This window comes from Tursiops truncatus, chromosome 7 (assembly GCF_011762595.2).
Source record: "Tursiops truncatus isolate mTurTru1 chromosome 7, mTurTru1.mat.Y, whole genome shotgun sequence".
Taxonomy (NCBI): Eukaryota; Metazoa; Chordata; class Mammalia; order Artiodactyla; family Delphinidae; genus Tursiops; species Tursiops truncatus.
The window spans coordinates 27,732,904-27,753,982 of record NC_047040.1 but is presented as its reverse complement, the minus strand read 5'-3'; the positions used below and the strand labels follow the sequence as shown (position 1 = coordinate 27,753,982).

Sequence of the window (21,079 nt, the reverse complement as noted above, 5' to 3'; positions counted from 1 at the left end):
TAGTGGGAAGCAGCTGCATAGCACAGGGAGATCAGCTCGGTGCTTTGTGTCCACCTAGAGGGGTGAGATAGGGAGGGTGGGAGGGAGACGCAAGAGGGAGGGGATATGGGGATATATGTATATGTATAGCTGATTCAATTTCTTTTTTTTTTATGTAAACACATACAGTGTATTGAGACCATTTGGGCAGGAATTAGTCTCACTCTACATATAATGGACAAAGTGATCATTATTTCATTAGTCATTGTTGATTCAATTTCTTATAAAGCAGAAACTAACACACAATTGTAAAGCAATTATACTCCAATAAAGCTGTTAAAAATATTAACTAATATATAATATAAATTATTATATTAAAATAATAATATTTAATAAACAACATTAGTTCTTTCTTCTTTGGTATTTGCCTTGCACATCTTTTCCCATCCTTAAAAAACCTTTAATTATTATACAATACACATAATATTAAATTAATCATACTAAATGTTTTTAGATGTACAGTTCAGTAGTGTTAAGTGTATTCACATTGTTGTGCAAACCAATCGCCAGAAAATTTTCATTTTCATTTCATTTCATGTTAAACTTTTCTGTTTACTTATGTTTGGGGAGTATCTTTTATAAAGGAGACACAGGTGGACTTCTTGTTATTCTGTTAGGCTTTGTCTATTAACTGAAGAGTTTAACTAGTTACATTAATTATGGTAATGAATATACAGTATTTGAATTTAATTTTACCATCTTATTTGGGCTTTTAATTTCACCAGCTCTTCCTGTGTGTCCCTTCTACTCCCCACTTCCACCTTCTGTTGGCTTCTTTTGAATTGATTGAAACTTCTGTCCTTATTTTACTAGTTTGGAAGATATATGTTATATTTAATTCTTTAGTGATTAACCTAGAATTTTTTCATGTATATTTAAGAAAGTTTAATGTTATCAATAACTTCCCTCTCTCAAATAATGAAAGCATTTTGAAATACTTTGCTTCCAAATTATGTGCTATTATCATATAGTTTTATCTTAATTGTATGTTTTTATAATTTTTCTTCTTCCTGAAATCCATCTTTTTTTAATAGTATTTTATTTAATTAATTTTTTTAACATCTTTATTAGAGTACAATTGCTTTACAATGGTGTGTTAGCTTCTGCTTTATAACAAAGTGAATCAGTTATACATATACATATGTCTCCATATCTCTTCCCTCTTGCATCTCCCTCCCTCCCACTCTCGCTATCCCACCCCTCTAGGTGGTCACAAAACACCGAGCTGATCTCTGTGTGCTATGCGGCTGCTTCCCACTAGCTATCTATTTTATGTTTGGTAGTGTAGTGTATATATGTCCATGCCACTCTCTCACTTTGTCCCAGCATACCCTTCCCCCTCCCCATACCCTCAAGTCCATTCTCTAGTAGATCTGCATCTTTATTACTGTCTTGCCCCTGGGTTCTTCTGACCATTTTTTTTTCTGTTTTTAGATTCCATATAAATGTGTTAACATACGGTATTTGTTTTTCTCTTTCTGACTTACTTCGCTCTGTATGACAGTCTCTAGGTCCATCCACCTCACTACAAATAACTCAGTTTCATTCCTTGTTATAGCTGAGTAATATTCCATTGTATATATGTACCACTACTTCTTTATCCATTCATCTGTCAGTGGACACTTAGGTTACTTCCATGTCCAGGCTATTGTAAATAGAGCTGCAATGAGCATTTTGGTACATGACTCTTTTTGAATTACGGTTTTCTCAGGGTATATGCCCAGTAGTGGGATTGCTGGGTCGTACGGTAGTTCTATTTTTAGTTTTTTAAGGAACCTCCATACTGTTCTTCATAGTGGCTGTATCAATTTACATTCCCACCAACAGTACAAGAGGGTTCCCTTTTCTCACACCCGCTCCAGCATTTATTGTTGGTAGATTTTCTGATGATGGCCATTCTGACCAGTGTGAGATGATATCTCATTGTAGTTTTGATTTGCATTTCTCTAATGATTAGTGATGTTGAACATTCTTTCATGTGTTTGTTGGCAATCTGTATATTTTCTTTGGAGAAATGTATGTTTAGGTCTTCAGCCCATTTTTGGATTGCATTGTTTGTTTTTTTGATATTGAGCAGCATGAGTTGCTTGTATGTTTTTGAGATTAATCCTTTGTCAGTTGCTTCATTTGCAAATTTTTTCTCCCATTCTGAGGGTTGTCTTTTCGTCTTGTTTATGGTTTCCTTTGCTGTGCAAAAGCTTTGAAGTTTCATTAGGTCCCATTTGTTTATTTTTGTTTTTATTCCCATTTCTCTAGGAGGTGCGTCAAAAAGGATCTTGCTGTGATTTATGTCATAGAGCATTCTGCCTGTGATTTCCTCTAAGAGTTTGATGGTGTCTGACCTTACATTTAGGTCTTTAATCCATTTTGAGTTTATTTTTGTGTATGGTGTTAGGAAGTGTTCTAGTTTCATTCTTTTACATGTAGCTGTCCAGTTTTCCCAGCACCACTTATTGAAGAGGCTGTCTTTTCTCCACTGTATATTCTCCTTTATTAAAGGTAAGGTGACCATATGTGTGTGTGTTTCTCTGTGGGCTATCTGTCCTGTTCCGTTGATGTATATTTCTGTTTCTGTGCCAGTGCCATACTGTCTTGATTACTGTAGCTTTGTAGTATAGTCTGAAATCAGGGAGCCTGATTCCTCCAGCTCCGTTTTTCTTTCTCAAGATTGCTTTGGATATTCTGTGTCTTTTGTGTTTCTAAACAAATTGTGAATTTTTTTTGTTTTAGTTCTGTGAAAAACGCCAGTGGTAGTTGGTAGGGATTGCATTGAATCTGTAGATTGCTTTGGGTAGTATAGTCATTTTCACAATGTCGATTCTTCCAATCCAAGACCATGGTATATCTCTCTATCTATTTGTATCATCTTTAATTTCTTTCATCAGTGTCTTATAATTTTCTGAATACAGGTCTTTTGTCTCTTAGGTAGGTTTATTCCTAGATATTTTATTCGTTTTGTTGCAGTGGTAAATGGGAGTGTTTTCTTGATTTCACTTTCAGATTTTTCATCATTAGTGTATAGTAGTAATGCAAGAGATTTCTGTGCATTAATTTTGTATCCTGCTACTTTACCCAATTCATTGATTAGCTCTAGTAGTTTTCTCATAGCATCTTTAGCTTTCTGTATGTATAGTATCATGTCATCTCCAAACAGTAAGAGCTTTACTCCTTTTCCAATTTGGATTCCTTTTATTTCCTTTCCTTCTTCTCGGATTGCTGTGACTAAAACTTCCAAAACTATGTTGAATAATAATGGTGAGAGTGGGCAACCTTGTCTTGTTCCTGATCATAGTGGAAATGGTTTCAGATTTTCATCGTTGAGGACGATGTTGGCTGTGGGTTTGTCATATATGGCCTTTATTATGTTGAGGAAAGTTCCCTCTATGCCTAGTTTCTGGAGGGTTTTTATCATAAATGGGTGTTGAATTTTGTCGAAAGCTTTCTCTGCATCTATTGAGGTGATCATATGGTTTTTTCCTTCAATTTTTTAATATGGTGTATCACGTTAATTGATTTGCATATATTGAAGAATCCTTGCATTCCTGGGATAAACCCCACTTGATCATGGTGTATGATCCTTTTAATGTGCTGTTGGAATCTGTTTGCTAGTATTTTGTTGAGGATTTTTGCATCTATGTTCATCAGTGATATTGGCCTGGAGTTTTCTTTCTTTGTGACATCTTTGTCTGAGTTTTGTATCAGAGTGATGGTGGCCTCGTAGAATGAGTTTGGGAGTGTTCCTCCCTCTGCTATATTTTGGAAGAGTTTGAGAAGGATAGGTGTTAGCTCTTCTCTAAATGCTTGATAGAATTCTCCTGTGAAGCCATCTGGTCCTGGGCTTTTGTTTTTTGGAAGATTTTTAATCACAGTTTCAATTTCAGTGCTTGTGATTGGTATGTTCATATTTTCTATTTCTTCCTGGTTCAGTCTCAGAAGGTTGTGCATTTCTAAGAATTTGTCCATTTCTTCTAGGTTGTCCATTTTATTGGCATATAGTTGCTTGTAGTAATCTTTCATGATCCTTTGTATTTCTGCAATGCCAGTTGTTACTTCTCCTTTTTCATTTGTAATTCTATTGATTTGTGTCTTCTCCCTTGTTTTCTTTATAAGTCTGGCTAATGCGTTTTCAATTTTGTTTATCTTCTCAAAGAACCAGCTTTTAGTTTTATTGATCTTTGCTATCATTTCCTTCATTTCTTTTTCATTTATTTCTTATCTGATATTTATGATATCTTTCCTTCTGCTACATTTGGGATTTTTTTTTTTTGTTCTTCTTTCTCTAATTGCTTTAGGTGTAAGTTTAGGTTGTTTATTTGAGATGTGTCCTATTTCTTAAGGTAAGCTTGTATAGCTATAAACTTCTCTCTTAGAACTGCTTTTGCTGCATCCCATAGGTTTTGGGTCATTGTGTTTTCATTGTCATTTGTTTCTAGGTATTTTTTGATTTCCTCTTTGATTTCTTCAGTGATCACTTCGTTATTAAGTAGTGTATTGTTTAGCCTCCATGTGTTTGTATTTCTTACAGATTTTTTCCTGTAATAGCTATCTAGTCTCATAGCTTTGTGGTTGGAAAAGATACTTGATACAATTTCAATTTTCTTAAATTTACCAAGGCTTGATTTGTCACTCAAGATATGATCTATCCTGGAGAATGTTCCATGAGCACTTGAGAAGAATGTGTATTCTGTTGTTTTTGGATGGAATGTCCTATAAATATCAATTAAGTCCATGTTGTTTAATGTATTATTTAAAGCTTGTGTTTCCTTATTTATTATAATTTTGGATGAGGTGTCCATTGGTGAAAGTGGCGTGTTCAGGTCCCCTACTATGATTGTGTTACTGTCGATTTCCCCTTTTATGGCTGGTAGTATTTGCCTATATATTGAGGTGCTCCTATGTTGGGTGCATAAATATTTACAATTGTTATATCTTCTTCTTTGATCGATCCCTTGATCATTATGTAGTGTCCTTGTCTTTTGTAATAGTCTTTGTTTTAAAGTCTATTTTGTCTGATATGAGATTTGCTACTCCAGCTTTCTTTTGATTTCCATTTGTATGGAATATCTTTTTCCATCACCTCACTTTCAGTCTGTATGTGTCCCTAGGTCTGAAGTGGTCTCTCATAGACAGCATATATACAGGTCTTGTTTTTGTATCCGTTCAGCCAGTCTATGTCGTTTGGTCAGAGCATTTAATCCATTTACATCTAAGGTAATTATCGATATGTATGTTCCTATTACCATTTTCTTAATTGTTTTAGGTTTATTATTGTAGGTCTTTTCCTTCTCTGTGTTTCCTGCGTAGAGAAGTTCCTTTAGCATTTGTTGTAAAGCTAGTTTGGTGGTGGTGAATTCTGTTAGCTTTTGCTTGTCTGTAAAGCTTTTAATTTCTCCATCGAATCTGAATGAGATCCTTGCTGGATAGAGTAATCTTGGTTGTAGGTTTTTCTCCTTCATCACTGTAAATATTTCCTGTCACTCCCTTCTGGCTTGCAGAATTTCTGCTGAAAGATCAGCTGTTATCCTTATGGGGATTCCCTTATGCGTTATTTGTTGTTTTTCCCTTGCTGCTTTTAATATTTGTTCTTTGTATTTAATTTTTGATAGTTTGATTAATATGTGTCTTGGCATGTTTCTCCTTGGATTTATCCTGTATTGGACTCTCTGTGCTTCCTGGACTTGATTAGCTATTTCCGTTCCCATATTAGGGAAATTTTCAACTATAATCTCTTCAAATATTTTCTCAATCCCTTTCTTTTTCTCTTCTTCTTTTGGACCCCTATAATTTGAATGTTGGTGCATTTAATGTTGTCCCAGAGGTCTCTGAGACTGTCCTCTATTCTTTTCATTCTCTTTTCTTTATTCTGCTCTGCAGTAGTTATTTCCACTATTTTATCTTCCAGGTCACTTATCCGTTCTTCTGCCTCAGTTATTCTGCTATTGATCCCTTCTAGAGAATTTTTAATTTCATTTATTGTGTTGTTCATCACTCTTTGCTTGCTCTTTAGTTCTTCTAGGTCCTTGTTAAACGTTTCTTGTATTTTCTCCCTTCTATTTCCAAGATTTTGGATCATCTTTACTCTCATTATTCTGAATTCTTTTTTTGGAAAACTGCATATTTGCTCTTCATTTGTTAGGTCTGGTGGGTTTTTGCCTTGCTCCTTCATCTGCTGTGTGTTCTCTGTGTTCTCATTTTTCTTAACTTTCTGTGTTTGGGGTCTCCTTTTTGCAGGCTGCAGGTTTGTAGTTTCCGTTGTTTTTGGTGTCTGTCCCCAGTGGCTAAGGTTGTTTTAGTGGGTTATGTAGGCTTCCTGGTGGAGGGGACTAGTGCCTGTGTTCTGGTGGATGAGGCTGGATCTTGTCTTTCTGGTGGGCAGGTCTACGTCTGGTGGTATGTTTTGGGGTGTCTGTTGCCTTATTATGATTTTAGGCAGCCACTGTGCTAATGGATGCAGTTGTGTTCCTATCTTGCTAGTTGTTTGGCATAGGGTATCCTGCAGTGTCGCTTTCTGGTCGTTGAGTGGAGCTGGGTCTTGGCGTTAAGATGGAGATCTCTGGGACATTTTCGCCGTTTGATATTACGTGGAGCTGGGAGGCCTCTTGTGGACCCTTGTCCTAAACTTGGCTCTCCCATCTCAGTGGCACAGCCCTGATGCCTGGCTCGAGCACCAAGAGCTTGTCCTCCACACGGCTCAGAATAAAAGGGAGAAAAAAAAAGAAAAAAAGAAAGAAGAAGATAAAATAAAGTAAAATAAAATAATGTTATTAAAATAAAAATAAACAATAATTATTAAGAAAAAAAATTTTTTAAGTGAATGAAAAAGAAAAAAAAAACGGACAGACAGAATCCTAGGACAGATGGTAAAAGCAAAGCTATGCAGGCAAAATCACACACAGAAGCATACACATACACACTCACAAAAAGAGAAAAAGGGGAAAAAAATATATATCGTTGCTCCCAAATTCCACCTCCTCAATTTGGCATGATTCGTTGTCTAGTCATGTATTCCACAGATGCAGGGTACATCAAGTTGATTGTGGACATTTAATCCGCTGCTCCTGAGACTGCTGGGAGAGATTTCCCTTTCTCTTCTTTGTTCGCACAGCTCCCAGGGTTCAGATTTGGATTTGGATCCACCTCTGCATGTAGGTCTTCTGAGGGCGTCTGTTCTTCGCTCAGACAGGACGGGGTTAAAGGAGCCACTGATTTGGGGGCTCTGACTCAGTCAGGCCGGGGGGGAGGGAGGGGTATGGATGTGGGGTGAGCCTGCAGCGGCAGACGCCAGCGTGATGTTGCACCAGCCTTAGGCATGCCGTACGTTCTCCCGGAGAAGTTGTCCCTGGATCACAGGACCCTGGCAGTGGCAGGCTGCACAGGCTCCCGGGAGGGGCGGTGTGGAGAGTGACCTGTGCTCGCACACAGGCTTCTTGGTGGCTTCAGCAGCAGCCTTAGCGTCTCATGCCCGTTTCTGGGGTCCACGCTGATAGCTGCGACTCGCGCTTGTCTCTGGAGCTCCTTTAAGCGGCGCTCTTAATCCCCTCTCCTCACGCACCAGGAAACAAAGAGGCAAGAAAAAGTCTCTTGTCTCTTAAGCAGCGCCAGACTTTTTCCCGTACTCCCTCCCGGTTAGCTGTGGCGCACTAGCCCCCTTCAGGCTGTGTTCACGCAGCCAACCCCTGTCCTCTCCCTGGAATCCGACCTCCGAAGCCCGAGCCTCAGCTCCCAGCCCCCACCCTTCCCGGCAGCTGAGCAGACGAGCCTCTCGGGCTGGTGAGTTCCGAGAACCGATCCTCTGTGCGGGAATCTCTCTGCTTTGCCCTCCACACCCCTGTTGCTGTGCTCTCCTCCGTGGCTCTGAAGCTTCCCCTCTCCGCCACCCACCGTCTCCACCCGCGAAGGGGCTTCCCTAGTGTGCGGAAACCTTTCCTCCTTCACACTGGTGCAGACCTCACACTGGTGCAGGTCTCGTCCCTCTTCTTTTGTCTCTGTGTTTTCTTTTTTCTTTTGCCCTACCCAGGTACGTGGGGAGTTTCTTGCCTTTTGGGAGGTCTGAGGCCTTCTGCCAGTGTTCAGTTGGTGTTCTGTAGTGGTTGTTCCACATGTAGATGTATTTCTGATGTATTTGTGTGGAGGAAGGTGATCTCTGCGTCTTACTCTTCTGCCATCTTGAAGCCGTTCCCGAAATACATCTTTTTAAAGGATTTCTTTACATTGGAATCTACTTATAGTGAATTCTCTCAGTTTTTGTTTGTCTGAAAAGGTATTTATTTCAGTCTCAATCTTCAGAGATACTTTTTCTGGATTTATGATCCTTGGATGAGAATTGTTTACTTTTATCTCCTAAGGATATTGTTTTACTTTTCCACCCTGGCTTCTATTGTTGTTGTTGACAAATCAGTTCTCAGTCTTTGTTGGTGATTTGTTTTTCTCATTGGCTCGTTTTAAGAGTTTCTCTTTGACTTTGATGTTCTGCAGTTTCATTCTGTATCTAGGTATGAGTTCATTTGATTTCTGGAGTCTAAGGTTCTGTGTCTTTTTGCAGTGGTGGGAATGTTTTGCTGTTTTGTCTTTGAAAATTTGCTCTCCCCTATTCTCCTATTCTCTGTTTCTGGAACTTTAAGTAGACAAGTATGGGAACTTCTCACATTACCCTTTGTATCTTTATGTCTTATATGATTCTTTGTTTTTCTACTGCTGTTTTGTTAATTTCTGCAAATATATTTTCCAGTTCACCAACTCTTTGTTCAGCTTTGTCTAATGGCTCTTTACTCCATCCATTAAGCTAATTTTGATTATTCTATTTTTCAGTTTTTTGGGATCGTCCTATTTAATTTTGATAGTTTCCTTATCTTAAATATTTTAATCTCTTTTCTTTTTCCTTCTTAGACACATTTTATATTCTGCATTTGCTATTAAAAGAACCACAGACTTTGCTTGTCAATACTGACTACCACACATGGGGGCTTATTTCCTTGTGTGTCTAATGACTTATGATAAAGAACTTATAAGGTATTCATGTAATGAGGTACTCTTCCAAAATTTCTGTTTTCTGCAAGGTGCCTAGTGGAACTGTTGATCTATTTCCAGTTTAAACTAAGACCACATATTAGACCACACATGAATGTGAGCTTGTGGTTAGAAATTGACAGAGAAGAATCGTTTTCTCCATTGTTTCCTAGTCCAACTCTAAATGCAGCCAGGAGTGAAACAAGCCAATCTCTTTCTGAAAGATACTTTTGTTTCTTGTTCACTCACTAAGGCGTTCATATTTTGGGGATCCTGGAGTTATACAGGAGTTTCCAGTCCAGTTTCCCACTTCATCAGGTCTCAGACTCATCTTTTGTTACCAGAATACAATCAAAATCCAGGCTCTTAGCCAATAAGTCAGTAGAGGCCTCTAATGTAAGCCCCAAATGCAGTGCCTACTGATCCTACGGAATAATTTCTGGTCTCAGATTTATTCCTTTAATTTGTAGCCAGCTAAGCCATGTTTTAACAAAGAAGGTTTTTATATTAATTCAGCCTTTGTAGGTGTCTTATACTAGGAAAGAGTTCTCTGAATGGCTAGACTAATAATGTCAGGAAAGGGAATCACTTACATTACCTTTAAAGAACACTGACCCTGATATCTCAAACATGTAGGTCTACTAACAAAGAGCAACACTGTCATGAAGGAATTTATAAAGATTGTTATCTAGGAGGGCTAAATGAACTATTTTCTATGAAGTCTCATGTAATTTTGAGCTGGAAGACATCTTAGAGACTATCTAGTCCAACATTGTCATCTTTATTGTCCCTTTAACAGTTCAGCAAAGACATTATGTGCCTACAGTGTGGTGCTTCTGTAGTAAGCACTGGAAAAAATGAATCAAAGTCTGTCCTTACCCCATGGGAATGATGATCTAATAAGGGAAGTAGACACCTTTCAGATGGTGTGTAAGTGTAACAACAGAGGTATCACAACTATGGAACCACTGAAAAAGCATCTTAATTCATCAGGGAGGAATCAGAGAAAGCTTTCTGGAGGAGCAATCTTGAAATTAAAGGAGTAGGATTTAGATGTGTACAGGAGGAAGTAAAAAGACATTCCTGGCAGAGGGAATAGGGTCGGCAAAGACAAGCAACTGGGAATCAGTCACACACCACAAGAGTTAAAAAGAGTAAGAGATCTGGATGTAAACTTATGTAACATCTAAAATTTGTGATGGTGCAACTCATGTGAAATGTGTAGATGAATAAATATTAAAAGAGAAAAGGCACTTTCTTTGAGATCTTTCTCCATACAATAGGATAGAATTAAATCTGGACGAACTTTGATCTCCCTTTCAATGAAAAATGTCTATATATGTAAATTGACTTAGCATTTCTTCACTTTACAAGTGTGAAAAGATAAATGACATTTTGAATTCACTAGTTAATTTAAGAAGTTTTCATTTTAAAATTCTTCTAAAATTGAGAGATGCATATCAGAATATTTAGGAGTGAGCTGTTATGCTGCCTGCAACTTACTTTAAAATACCATAGCATTCATTTAGATGAAATAAATATGGTAAAATATTACCAACTGTAAATTCTAGATTGTGGGTATATAATATCCTCTGTTTTATTTCTGAAAAAATTTTATAATAAAAATAAAATATAATTTTTCTTCTTATCTATGAAAGAAAGAAAAGAAAACGTACATGCAAATACCTCGTTATACAACTATTTAGGTATTTAAGAACAAAACCCAAAATATTAATGATCCCAGTTTTATTTCACAATTGTATGGTTGTATTATGTTTTGGGTAACTGTAGAACCGAAAAGAGTCAAAGTTATATTCTCCAAATTTTAGTTTGCTCTGTGTAAATTTCATGGTTTGACAAGTTTCACTAATGGTCAGTTTGTCCTGGCACACACAGAAGATTACAGGGAGTGTAATTAATGGTGTTAATTTATAAAGGGAGTTTGGTGACTCATTAGGAAATTAATTAGTTTCTTGCTAAATAATGAAAGTATTTACTCGCATAGAATGTGAAATGATGATCAAAGAGATGTTATTTAAGATCTCTGTATTAGCTGTATGAGGGCATGGCTTTCACAATCTTTTCAACCTTTTGTGAATATTGATTATTCTCTTTGTCAAAGAGCCACCAGAGAGATGATTACAATCTACAGAAACATTATTCTGGGGGAGTGTTGGTTTTCTGAATTTTGAAATATGTCTGTTTGTGGGATGGTATCTTTTTTTTTTTTAAAGGACATGCTATTCTATTTTACTTTTTAAAATTTCTTAAAATTGAAGTATAGTTAACTTACAATGTTGTGTTCGTTTCAAGTATACAGCAAAGTGATTCAGTTTTATATATATATCTATGTTATATATGTTGTTTCCATTATAGGTTATTACAAGATATTGAGTATAGTTTCCTGTGCTCTACAGTAGGTCCTTGTTGTTTACCTATTTTATATATAGTAGTGTGTATATGTTAATCCTAAACTCCTAATTTATCTCCCACCCCCACCTCACTATCCCCCTTGGTAACCAATAAGCCCCTTTGGTAACCAATAAGCTTGTTTTCTATGTCTGTGGGTCTATTTCTGTTTTGTAAATAAGTTCATTTGTATCATCTTTTTAGATTCCACATATAAGGGATATCATATGATACTTGTCTTTCTCTGTCAGACTTACTTCACTTAGTATGATAATCTCTAGGTCCATCCATGTTGCTGCAAATGGCATTATTTTATTCTTTTTTATGGCTGAGTAATATTACATTTTATATATATATACCACATCTTCTTTATCCATTCCTCTGTCGATGGACATTTAGGTTGCTTCCACGTCTTGGCTATTGTAAACAGTGCTGCAGTGAACATTGGGGTGCGTGCATCCAGGAGTGGGATTGCTGGGTCATATGGTAGTTCTATTTTTAGTTTTTTAAGGAACCTCCATACTGTTCTCCATAGTGGCTGAACCAATTTACATTCCCACCAACAGTGTAGGACGTTCCCTTTTCTCCACACCGTCTCCAGCATTTATTATTTGTAGACTTTTTGATAGCCATTCTGATAGGTGTAAGGTGATAGCTAATTGTGGTTTTGATTTGCATTTCTCCAATAATTAGTGATACTGAGCATCTTTTCCTGTGCCTGTTGGCCATCTGTGTATCTTCTTTGGAGAAATGTCTATCTAAGTCTTATGCCCATTTTTTGATTGGGTTGTTTTTTTAGATATTTAACTGTATGTATATTTGGACTGGTATCTTTTAGGGAACAAAAACACGATTCCTTTTAAAGCATAAGGAAAATATCAGCAGTGTTCTTTATTGCAGTTTAAAAACTACATAATTATAGAATAAACTGATCATTGGCTTTTAGACTTCTGTGAAGACCTTAGTCCATCACATGATCAACTCTTGTCAGAAAATCTCACACGACATTGCAGCATACATTTTAGAGGGACAACTAGTTACAAGAACACAGGAATATGTGTCTGGGTCCATTTTATGTAGATTGCACCATAGATACTGTATCTGGTAAAGGATTGGATCCAGATAAATAAGGATGCATGACTTATTAAAGTTAAAGTGAATGGATGGGAAGCCATATGGAATGCTATCAAGACGTAGAAGAGTATCTAGTGCAAAGTTTATGGAAGAGATTGATTCATTATACTCTGTTTAAACAAGAAGGAAGATAAACACACAGAAAGCATGTCATGGTGGAAAGAAGTAGGTGAAGCCATATACCAGAAACAGGAGCCAGCGTAATGAGTTCCTGGGTTACTTGCAATATGTAAAGCCCAGGCTTTTATTATGAGAGCAAAGTGAGGCTGTTTCCAAGAAACATTCTCTTCTACGAGAACAATGTGGTGAGGGAAGATATTTTCTTTTTCTTATTGCTTCAGCAATTCACAAAGCAAATCAAGTACTTGTTTCCATGTGATATGGTGGACACTAGCAAGTTAATTTCAGGTTTGTGCTGAATTCTTTTCTGTAGAAATCGGTGTTTGCATGAGGTTCTATCATGCTGACTATTCAAAACTGGACAACTCGACATAACGAATGTTAGCTATAACAAAAATGCTCAGCTACAGTTAGTGTAGTTGGTAACTAAAAAATTGAGAGAGCTGTAATGGTACTTGTGGTAGCAGAATAATGTCCCCTCAAAGATGTCCAAACCCTAATATCTGGTGTTCTGCCTGTGTATGTTATATTACAGGGCAAAAGGGCATTGCAGACGGAATTAAGGTTGTGGACCTTAAAATAGGAAGATTATTCTGGATTATTTGGATGGGACTAATGTAATCACATGGGTTCTTAAAAGTGAAAGAGGAAGGCGGAATAGTCAGTAATGGAAAAAAAGAATGGAAGAGAGACTTGAAATGTGAGAAGGACTTGATCTCCCTTGCTGACTTTGAAGATGGAGGAAGGGGGCCATGAGCCACGGAATGCAAGTGGCTTTCAGAAGTTGGGAATAGCCCTCAGCTGACAGCCAGGAAGGAGATGGGAACCTCAGTCTTATCACTACAAGGAAGTAAATTCTACCAACAACTGGAATGAGTAAGGAAATGGATTTTCCCCCAGAGCCTCAGAAAGCATCACAGTGCTGCCCAGCCGTTGATTCAGCCTTGTGAATCTATAAGCAGAGGTCTGGCTGAGCTCACCGGACTTCTGACCTACAGAAAGAGTGAGATAATAAATTTGGGGTATTTGAAGCTGCTAAGTTTGTGCTAATTTGTTATGGAAGCAATGGAAAATGAATACAGCACTCATGAAAAATAGTCTCTTTTGGGTAAGTTGGAATATGACATGGCTGATAGGCTCTCTTCTTGAAAGTTTCATACACAACTAATGGAGGGGAGTCCTGAAAAACAGAGTGGCAAACGCATGAAACAAAACAGGAGAAAATATTTGCAAAGGAACCAACTGACAAAGGATTAATCTCCAAAATATACAAATAGTTCATGCAGCTCAATACCATAAAACAAACAACCCAATCAAAAAATGGGTGGAAGACCTAAATAGACATTTCTCCAAAGAAGACATACCGATGGCCAAGAGGCACATGAAAAGATGCTCAACATCACTAATCATTAGAGAAATGCAAATCAAAACTACAATGATGTATCACCTCACACCAGTTAGAATGGGCATCATCAGAAAATCTACAAACAATAAATGCTGGAGAGGGTGTGGAGAAAAGGGAACCCTCTTGCACTGTTGGTGGGAATGTAAATTGATGCAGCCACTATGGAGAACAGTATGGAGGTTCCTTAAAAAACTGAAAATAGAATTACCATATGACCCAGCAATCCCCCTCCTGGGCATATACTGAGAGAAAACCATAATTGAAAAAGAGTCATGTACCACAATGTTCATTGCAGCACTGTTTACAATAGCCAGGACAAGGAAGCAACCTAAATGTCCATCAACAAAGGAATGGATAGAGAAGATGTGGTATATTATATACAATAGGATATTACTTAACCATAAAAAGGAATGAAATTGGGCCATTTGTAGAGATGTGGATGGACCTAGAGACTGTCATATAGAGTGAAGTAAGCCAGAAAGAGAAAAACAAATATCACGTATTAATGCATATATGTGGCACCTAGAAAAATGGTATAGATGATCTTATTTGCAAAGCAGAAATGGAGACACAGACGTAGAGAACAAACATATGGATACCAAGGGGCAAGCGGGGGTGGGATGAATTGGGAGATTGGGATTGACATATATACACTCTTGATACTATGTATAAAATAGGTAACTAATAAGAACCTAAAATATAGCACAGGGAACTCTACTCAGTGCTCTGTGGTGACCTAAATGGGAATGAAATCCAAACAAGAGGGGTATATGTATATGTATAGCTGATTCACTTTGCTGTACAGTAGAAGCTGTCACAGCATTGTAAAGCAGCTATTCCAATAAAAATTAATTTAAAAAAACAGACAAAATTCCTCACCCTCAAGCTCCTTAAATCCTATGGTTTAAGAAAATGATAATAAAATAACACTTAATAGTGGAAGGTGATGAGAGCTCAGGTGAAAACTATAGTAGGAAAGGGGATAAGGAGTATGGGCTGGGGTGGGTGAGTGGGGAATAAGCCAGGGGAGAGAGAAGATCCTGAGGGGCCATTAGGCCTTGGAAAGACTCGGCTTCTGCTCAGAGTGAGATGGGAAGCCTTTGGAGGATTTGGGGCTATTGTATGAAGAATAAATGAGAGGAGAGCAAGAATGGAATTAAGAAGACCCATTGGGGGCCACTGCAGTAATTCAGTCTGGAGATATGGTGGCTTGGACCAGGGGTTTGACAGTGGACATTGTGAGAAGTAATAAGGTTCTGGATTCATCTCGAGGAGAGTAGAGTTTCTGAGAATTTTGTGTAAGATGAGTGTGAGACTCAAAGAAATTACTAGTAATTGGTAAAAGGGCAAACCCAAATCTTGGAGCTTACCTGTGAAGCTCAATCTATTTCATGTGTCACATGTTTTAACAGCAATTAAAAAAAAGTCTAGGGTAAAAAATGTAGCTACAACTATGATAGACTTTTACGAACAGAAATTGTTCTTATCTCCCGATTCATCCCACCCCGCCCCCTTCCCCCCTTAGTATCCATACGTTTGTTCTCTACATCTGTGTCTCTATTTCTGCTTTGCAAATAAGTTCATTTGTACCCTTTTTCTAGATTCCACATATAAGCGATATTATCCGATAGATAACTAATGAGAACCTACTGTACAGCACAGGGAACTCTACTCAGTGCTCTGTGGTGACCTAAATGGGAAGGAAGTCTAAAAAAAGGGGATATACATATAGGTGTAGCTGATTCACTTTGCTGTACAGCAGAAACTAACACACCATTGTAAGCAACTATACTCCAATAAAAATTAATAAAAAAGAAATTGTTCTCAATGAATTCTGATGTTTCTTTTTTTAAACATCTTTATTGCAGTATAATTGCTTTACAATGGTGTGTTAGTTTCTGCTGTATAACAAAGTGAATCAGTTATACATATACATATGTTCCCATATCTCTTCCCTCTTGCATCTCCCTCCCACCCTCCCTATCCCACCCCTCTAGGTGGTCACAAACCACCGAGCTGATCTCCCTGTGCTATGCGGCTGCTTCCCACTAGCTATCTATTTTACATTTGGTAGTGTATATATGTCCATGCCACTCTCTCACTTTGTCACAGCTTACCCTTCCCCCTCCCCATATCCTCAAGTCCATTCTCTAGTAGGTCTGTGTCTTTCTTATATATTAATTGCTATAACTCATATATATTGGAGTCACTAAAATATGTTTAATTTATGCAAATCAAATGTTCCTATCAATGGGCCTTTGATGAGGCTAGGTGGATGAGTTTTGGGGTATTTGCATCAAATCTACCCCATTCTAGTTTCCAAAACTACCGATTTGTTTTACAGTGCCTGTGTTTTACATAGGCAGTGACCTGAAATTTTGTATTTTGAATGCATTCATTCTCTGCTTCTAACTGCATCTTTGTTTATTTGCTTTCTAATTTTTTTCCTTATCAGAGGGAAATTGTTTCCCAGAATGGGATGGACTCATCTGTTGGCCTAGAGGAACAGTGGGGAAAATGTTGGCTGTCCCATGCCCTCCTTATATTTATGACTTCAATCATAAAGGTATTGAATTTTTCTGAAATGATTAATTTGGAATAGAAATATATTTTTTTTTATAATGGACTCTACAAGAACTGAGCAGTCTCAGTGTTTTTCTTCATGTCTTCACAGGAGTTGCTTTCCGACACTGTAACCCCAATGGAACATGGGATTTTATGCACAGTTTAAATAAAACATGGGCTAATTATTCAGACTGCCTTCGCTTTCTGCAGCCAGATATCAGCATAGGAAAGGTAATGGTATCTTTGTATTTGTGAACCCCTAAGGGAAAGCAAAAGTCTTTATACAATTCTTGATTGTCAACCACTATTACAAAAATCCTTATATTATATGACACAAAGATCAAAAAAGATAAAAGCAAGTTTGGAATCTTTTCAGATACCTAGTTAAGGAAAGGTCTAGGATCTGAAACATTTTTTTTTCCTGTTTTAAGAAGTTAGTATTTTATTTTATTTTTTAAAAGTTAATTTTTATTGGAGTATAGTTGCTTTACAAGGTGTTAGTTTCTACTGTACAGCAAAGTGAATCAACTATACATGTACATATATCCCCTCTTATTTGGATTTCCTTCCCATTTAGGTCACCACAGAGCATTGAGTAGAGTTCCCTCAGCTATACAGTAGGTTCTCTATTTTAGGACCTGAAACATTTTGATATTTTCTTTAGGTTAGAGTGACCTGGCTGAGATATATGCATATATACTTATAAATATGTGTCTGTTGTATTATATTATGTTTACATTACACTATATGATGCTACATTATTTATGTATAAAAATTCAAATTGGTAGTCAGCAACATGATGCATGATTTTTTTCTTGGTTACCTATGAATGGCTACATCTCATCTCACTCTGTTCCTGGAGGAGCTTTGTATTTTTGAGATGTATTTTCCATATCATAAGATTTGCCAGCAGGTGATTTCATTAGTATATGAACGATTAGAGTTTCAGAATTAAAGAGGAGCAAGGGGTGTCTTATAGGTCTTCTCACACAATACCTTAATTTTACACGTGTGAGGCAATTCAGAACCAAAAGTTAAGTGTTGGTCAAAGTGACACAGCTGGATCATGGCAGGGTCAGTGCTGTTTCCGGTATGGTAATCATATGTAAATTTCAAAAACTTCTAGATAGTTACTTTTAGGTTATATGTGGTGGATTAAAAGTTATGCCTAGGGGCTTCCCTGGTGGCGCAGTGGTTGAGAGTCCGCCTGCCGATGCAGGGGACACGGGTTCGTGTCCCGATCCGGGAAGATCCCACATGGCATGGAGCGGCTGGGCCCGTGAGCCATAGCCGCTGAGCCTGTGCATCCAGAGCCTGTGCTCTGCAACGGGAGAGGCCACAACAGTGAGAGGCCCGCGTTCCGAAAAAAAAAAAAAAAAAAAAAAAAAAAAAAAAAAGTTATGCCTAAATTCCTATCACGCAGACCTCGTCAGTAAAATGCATGATGCTATAAGCATATGATGCTAGGAATGAACATGGTAAGTTGATGTATAAATGATTTTATGAGGATCCTAAGAACAGTCATAATACATAACTCTCCTAACATTAGACATTTTTCTTTATGCTTGATGACATTTATTTTTTGGTGGGGAGGGAAGGAGAGCAGTGGCAGAAGTGGTAAGTTGGAGTTTTCTTCGTTTGATTCATTTATTTTTGGCCGTGCTGAGCAGCATGTCGGATCTTAATTTTCTGACCAGGGATCAGACCCACGCCCCCTGCATTGGAAGTGCAGAGTCTTACCCAATGGACTGCCAGGAAAGTCCCTGTTTGATTTTGCATTAATAGTCAGAACTTCTTTTCTTAACTTTTTTTCTAGCACAAATCACTACCACCTTAATGACTCTTTAGTAAATTGCCAAAAGACCTCAGTTTTATATTTCATTGTTGATATGCTTCTTAGATAAAATTAGTCAATGTGAGGAGGCAATTATGTACTCTACAATGGAACCAAAGCCAACAATGAGTTAATATAAACTACTTCAAAATAATTTCAATTTCATTGATATAAATAAACATTCACAATAGTTAGTATACTCAGCTATGAATTTGTGCATTAAATGATAAGGGCAAGTCTTCACAGCTTTTAAATGGCCATTAAATTATATCATGATTTTATTTACACTTAACTCTATTCAGAATATTACAACCATTCTTTTTAATTACTATGTATTCCAAGAATCAAAATAGCTAAGGATGGTGAAATACCCAAAATATATACTATTTTATATAAACATGATTTAAAAGTGAACTGAAAAATTTGATTTTGTTAGTGTAAGTAATTTATCTCCTTAATCAAAAATATAAAGAGTGTTTTCTATTGTTTACAACCCTTAAGCAATAACTTGAGAAAACTTAAGAATGTAAATATCTTTTAATAAGAAAACTGGATACCTTCTAAAGTTTTGATATAGTGTAGGGCAAAATGATATTACTTATGAGATATTAATTATTAATGGTTATAATCAGAGTTTTTGCATAAAAAAAGGTAAAAATGAAAAAGTGCATTTAGAATAAATGCCACATCTTTATAGGGGACAGAAGGTAAAGATTTTTAAAACATCTATTGTTTTGTTCTTTAAATAATTTCCATATCATTGACTTGACAAAATGAGCTAATTACTTTCAATAAAAAAAGCAAGAAAATTCTTATGCTGGGCCATGAGGTTGTTAAATTCTTTAGAGTATGATATTTTAAATAGTAGCATACTGTAGAAATTACCATATATCTCATGTCTAAAGGTTATATGGACTTTTGGACAGTAATTTAACAAGATATATTAAGAAATTTCAAGGGGGTCATATCCTTTGATCTTAAAATTATACTTCTAAGATTCAAGCATAAAGATTTGAAGTGGGGGGAACTGAATGGAATAATGTTCATTGAACCATTAATTATTATAGTGAATATTCTGAAGAATTTAAATTTCCAATGAAGAAATGGTTAAATAAGCTCAAATATATATTTTGTATAAAGAGTTTGTGGTCTTGGGAAATTCCTTTGTTATACAGTTACCTGGAAAAAAAAATCAGATAATAAATTTGTATATAAATTGGGAATGCAAATATTCAAAACAGTAGGAAATGATACATAGAAATAGAGTGAAAAGAAATACATGAAATACAGTGTTTCTTTTTGCTTGGTGGGAATTAGGGAATTTTTTTCCTTCTCTTTTTTGTATTTTACACATTTTCCAGATATGTTCTATAAAAAGTTTAACATTTTATTAAGAGAAAATAATATGTAATAAATGTTTTAAAAAAGAAACAAGAGACAAAGTCAGGATGTGGGAAGTTGCAACAATAAGAATAAGTTGAGTAAGATACAAAATTAATAATCTGTAAAAACCTATCAGTAAGCTGAGGATGCCAAGAAATCTAAATGAACCTAATTGCAGAAGTGGGAAAGCCCTTCTTATGAGAGAAAAGACCTATGGCTGCATTTATCCCTGGCTCTGCGCCAGAATAGGAGCAACCAGGCTATGGAAGGGGGTAAAAAGAAAAGAACCAGACTTTTAAAACAACTTTTATCAGACAAGGACTGGAATAAGGGCTTAGAATTCCAAGGAATGAACCCCAGTCACAGTGAGCTATTACCCATCATCCAATTCTTTCCCATAAGCCTTCACTGAGTGTCTAGAGCCAGTGTGCCAAAGGCTGGGGTGTAGCAGGTGGGCCAAGAGAAATTTCCCAAGATGTGCGTAGGACCCTCACAGAATGAGAGTGAGATGAGATGTAGCCATTCATAGGTAACCAAGAAAAAAATCATGCATCACGTTACTGACTACCAATTTGAATTTTTATACATAAATAATGTAGCATCATATAGTGTAATGTAAACATAATATAACAGACACATATTTATAAGTATATATGCATATATCTCAGCCAGGTCACTCTAACCTAAAGAAAATATCAAAATGTTTCAGGCCCTAAAATAGATAATGAATGAGAACCTACTGTATAGCTCAGGGAACTCTACTCAATGCTCTGTGGTGACCTAAATGGGAAGGAAATCCAAATAAGAGGGGATATATGTACATGTATAGCTGATTCACTTTGCTGTACAGTAGAAACTAACACCTTGTAAAGCAACTATACTCCAATAAAAATGAGTTGTAAGCTGAAGGCATGGCATGGAACAGAGGAGCTAAGAGACATCTCTTGGAGTATCTGTGGCTCTCTTTAAGTGCATGACTGCTGCAGCTCATAGACCAGGGGGAGGGCAGGAAAGCTGAGACAGACCCCCAAGATGACAAATCTCACTAAGTGAAAGGCAGCAGCCTGACAAAAGAGAGCTGAGAAAGATCTTTCCTAGGCACATGATGTCTTCATCCAAAGCAAGGCAGTGGCTAGCTGAGAACTGGAGCAGAGCAGCATAATGGAGTGACATCTTCTGAGATG

At 37.0% G+C, this 21,079-nt stretch overlaps 1 protein-coding gene across 1 annotated transcript in view; it reads left to right on the top strand.

Moving 5' to 3' along the window:
• The window catches only part of PTH2R (parathyroid hormone 2 receptor), a 106,982-nt gene that overhangs the window by 32,234 nt on the left and 53,669 nt on the right, over nucleotides 1–21,079 (top strand). The window contains exons 3-4 of the mRNA XM_019939015.3: nucleotides 16,569–16,679; nucleotides 16,788–16,909. Of these exons, the coding sequence (XP_019794574.1) occupies nucleotides 16,569–16,679; nucleotides 16,788–16,909 (233 nt within the window). The remainder of the gene's footprint in view (nucleotides 1–16,568; nucleotides 16,680–16,787; nucleotides 16,910–21,079) is intronic.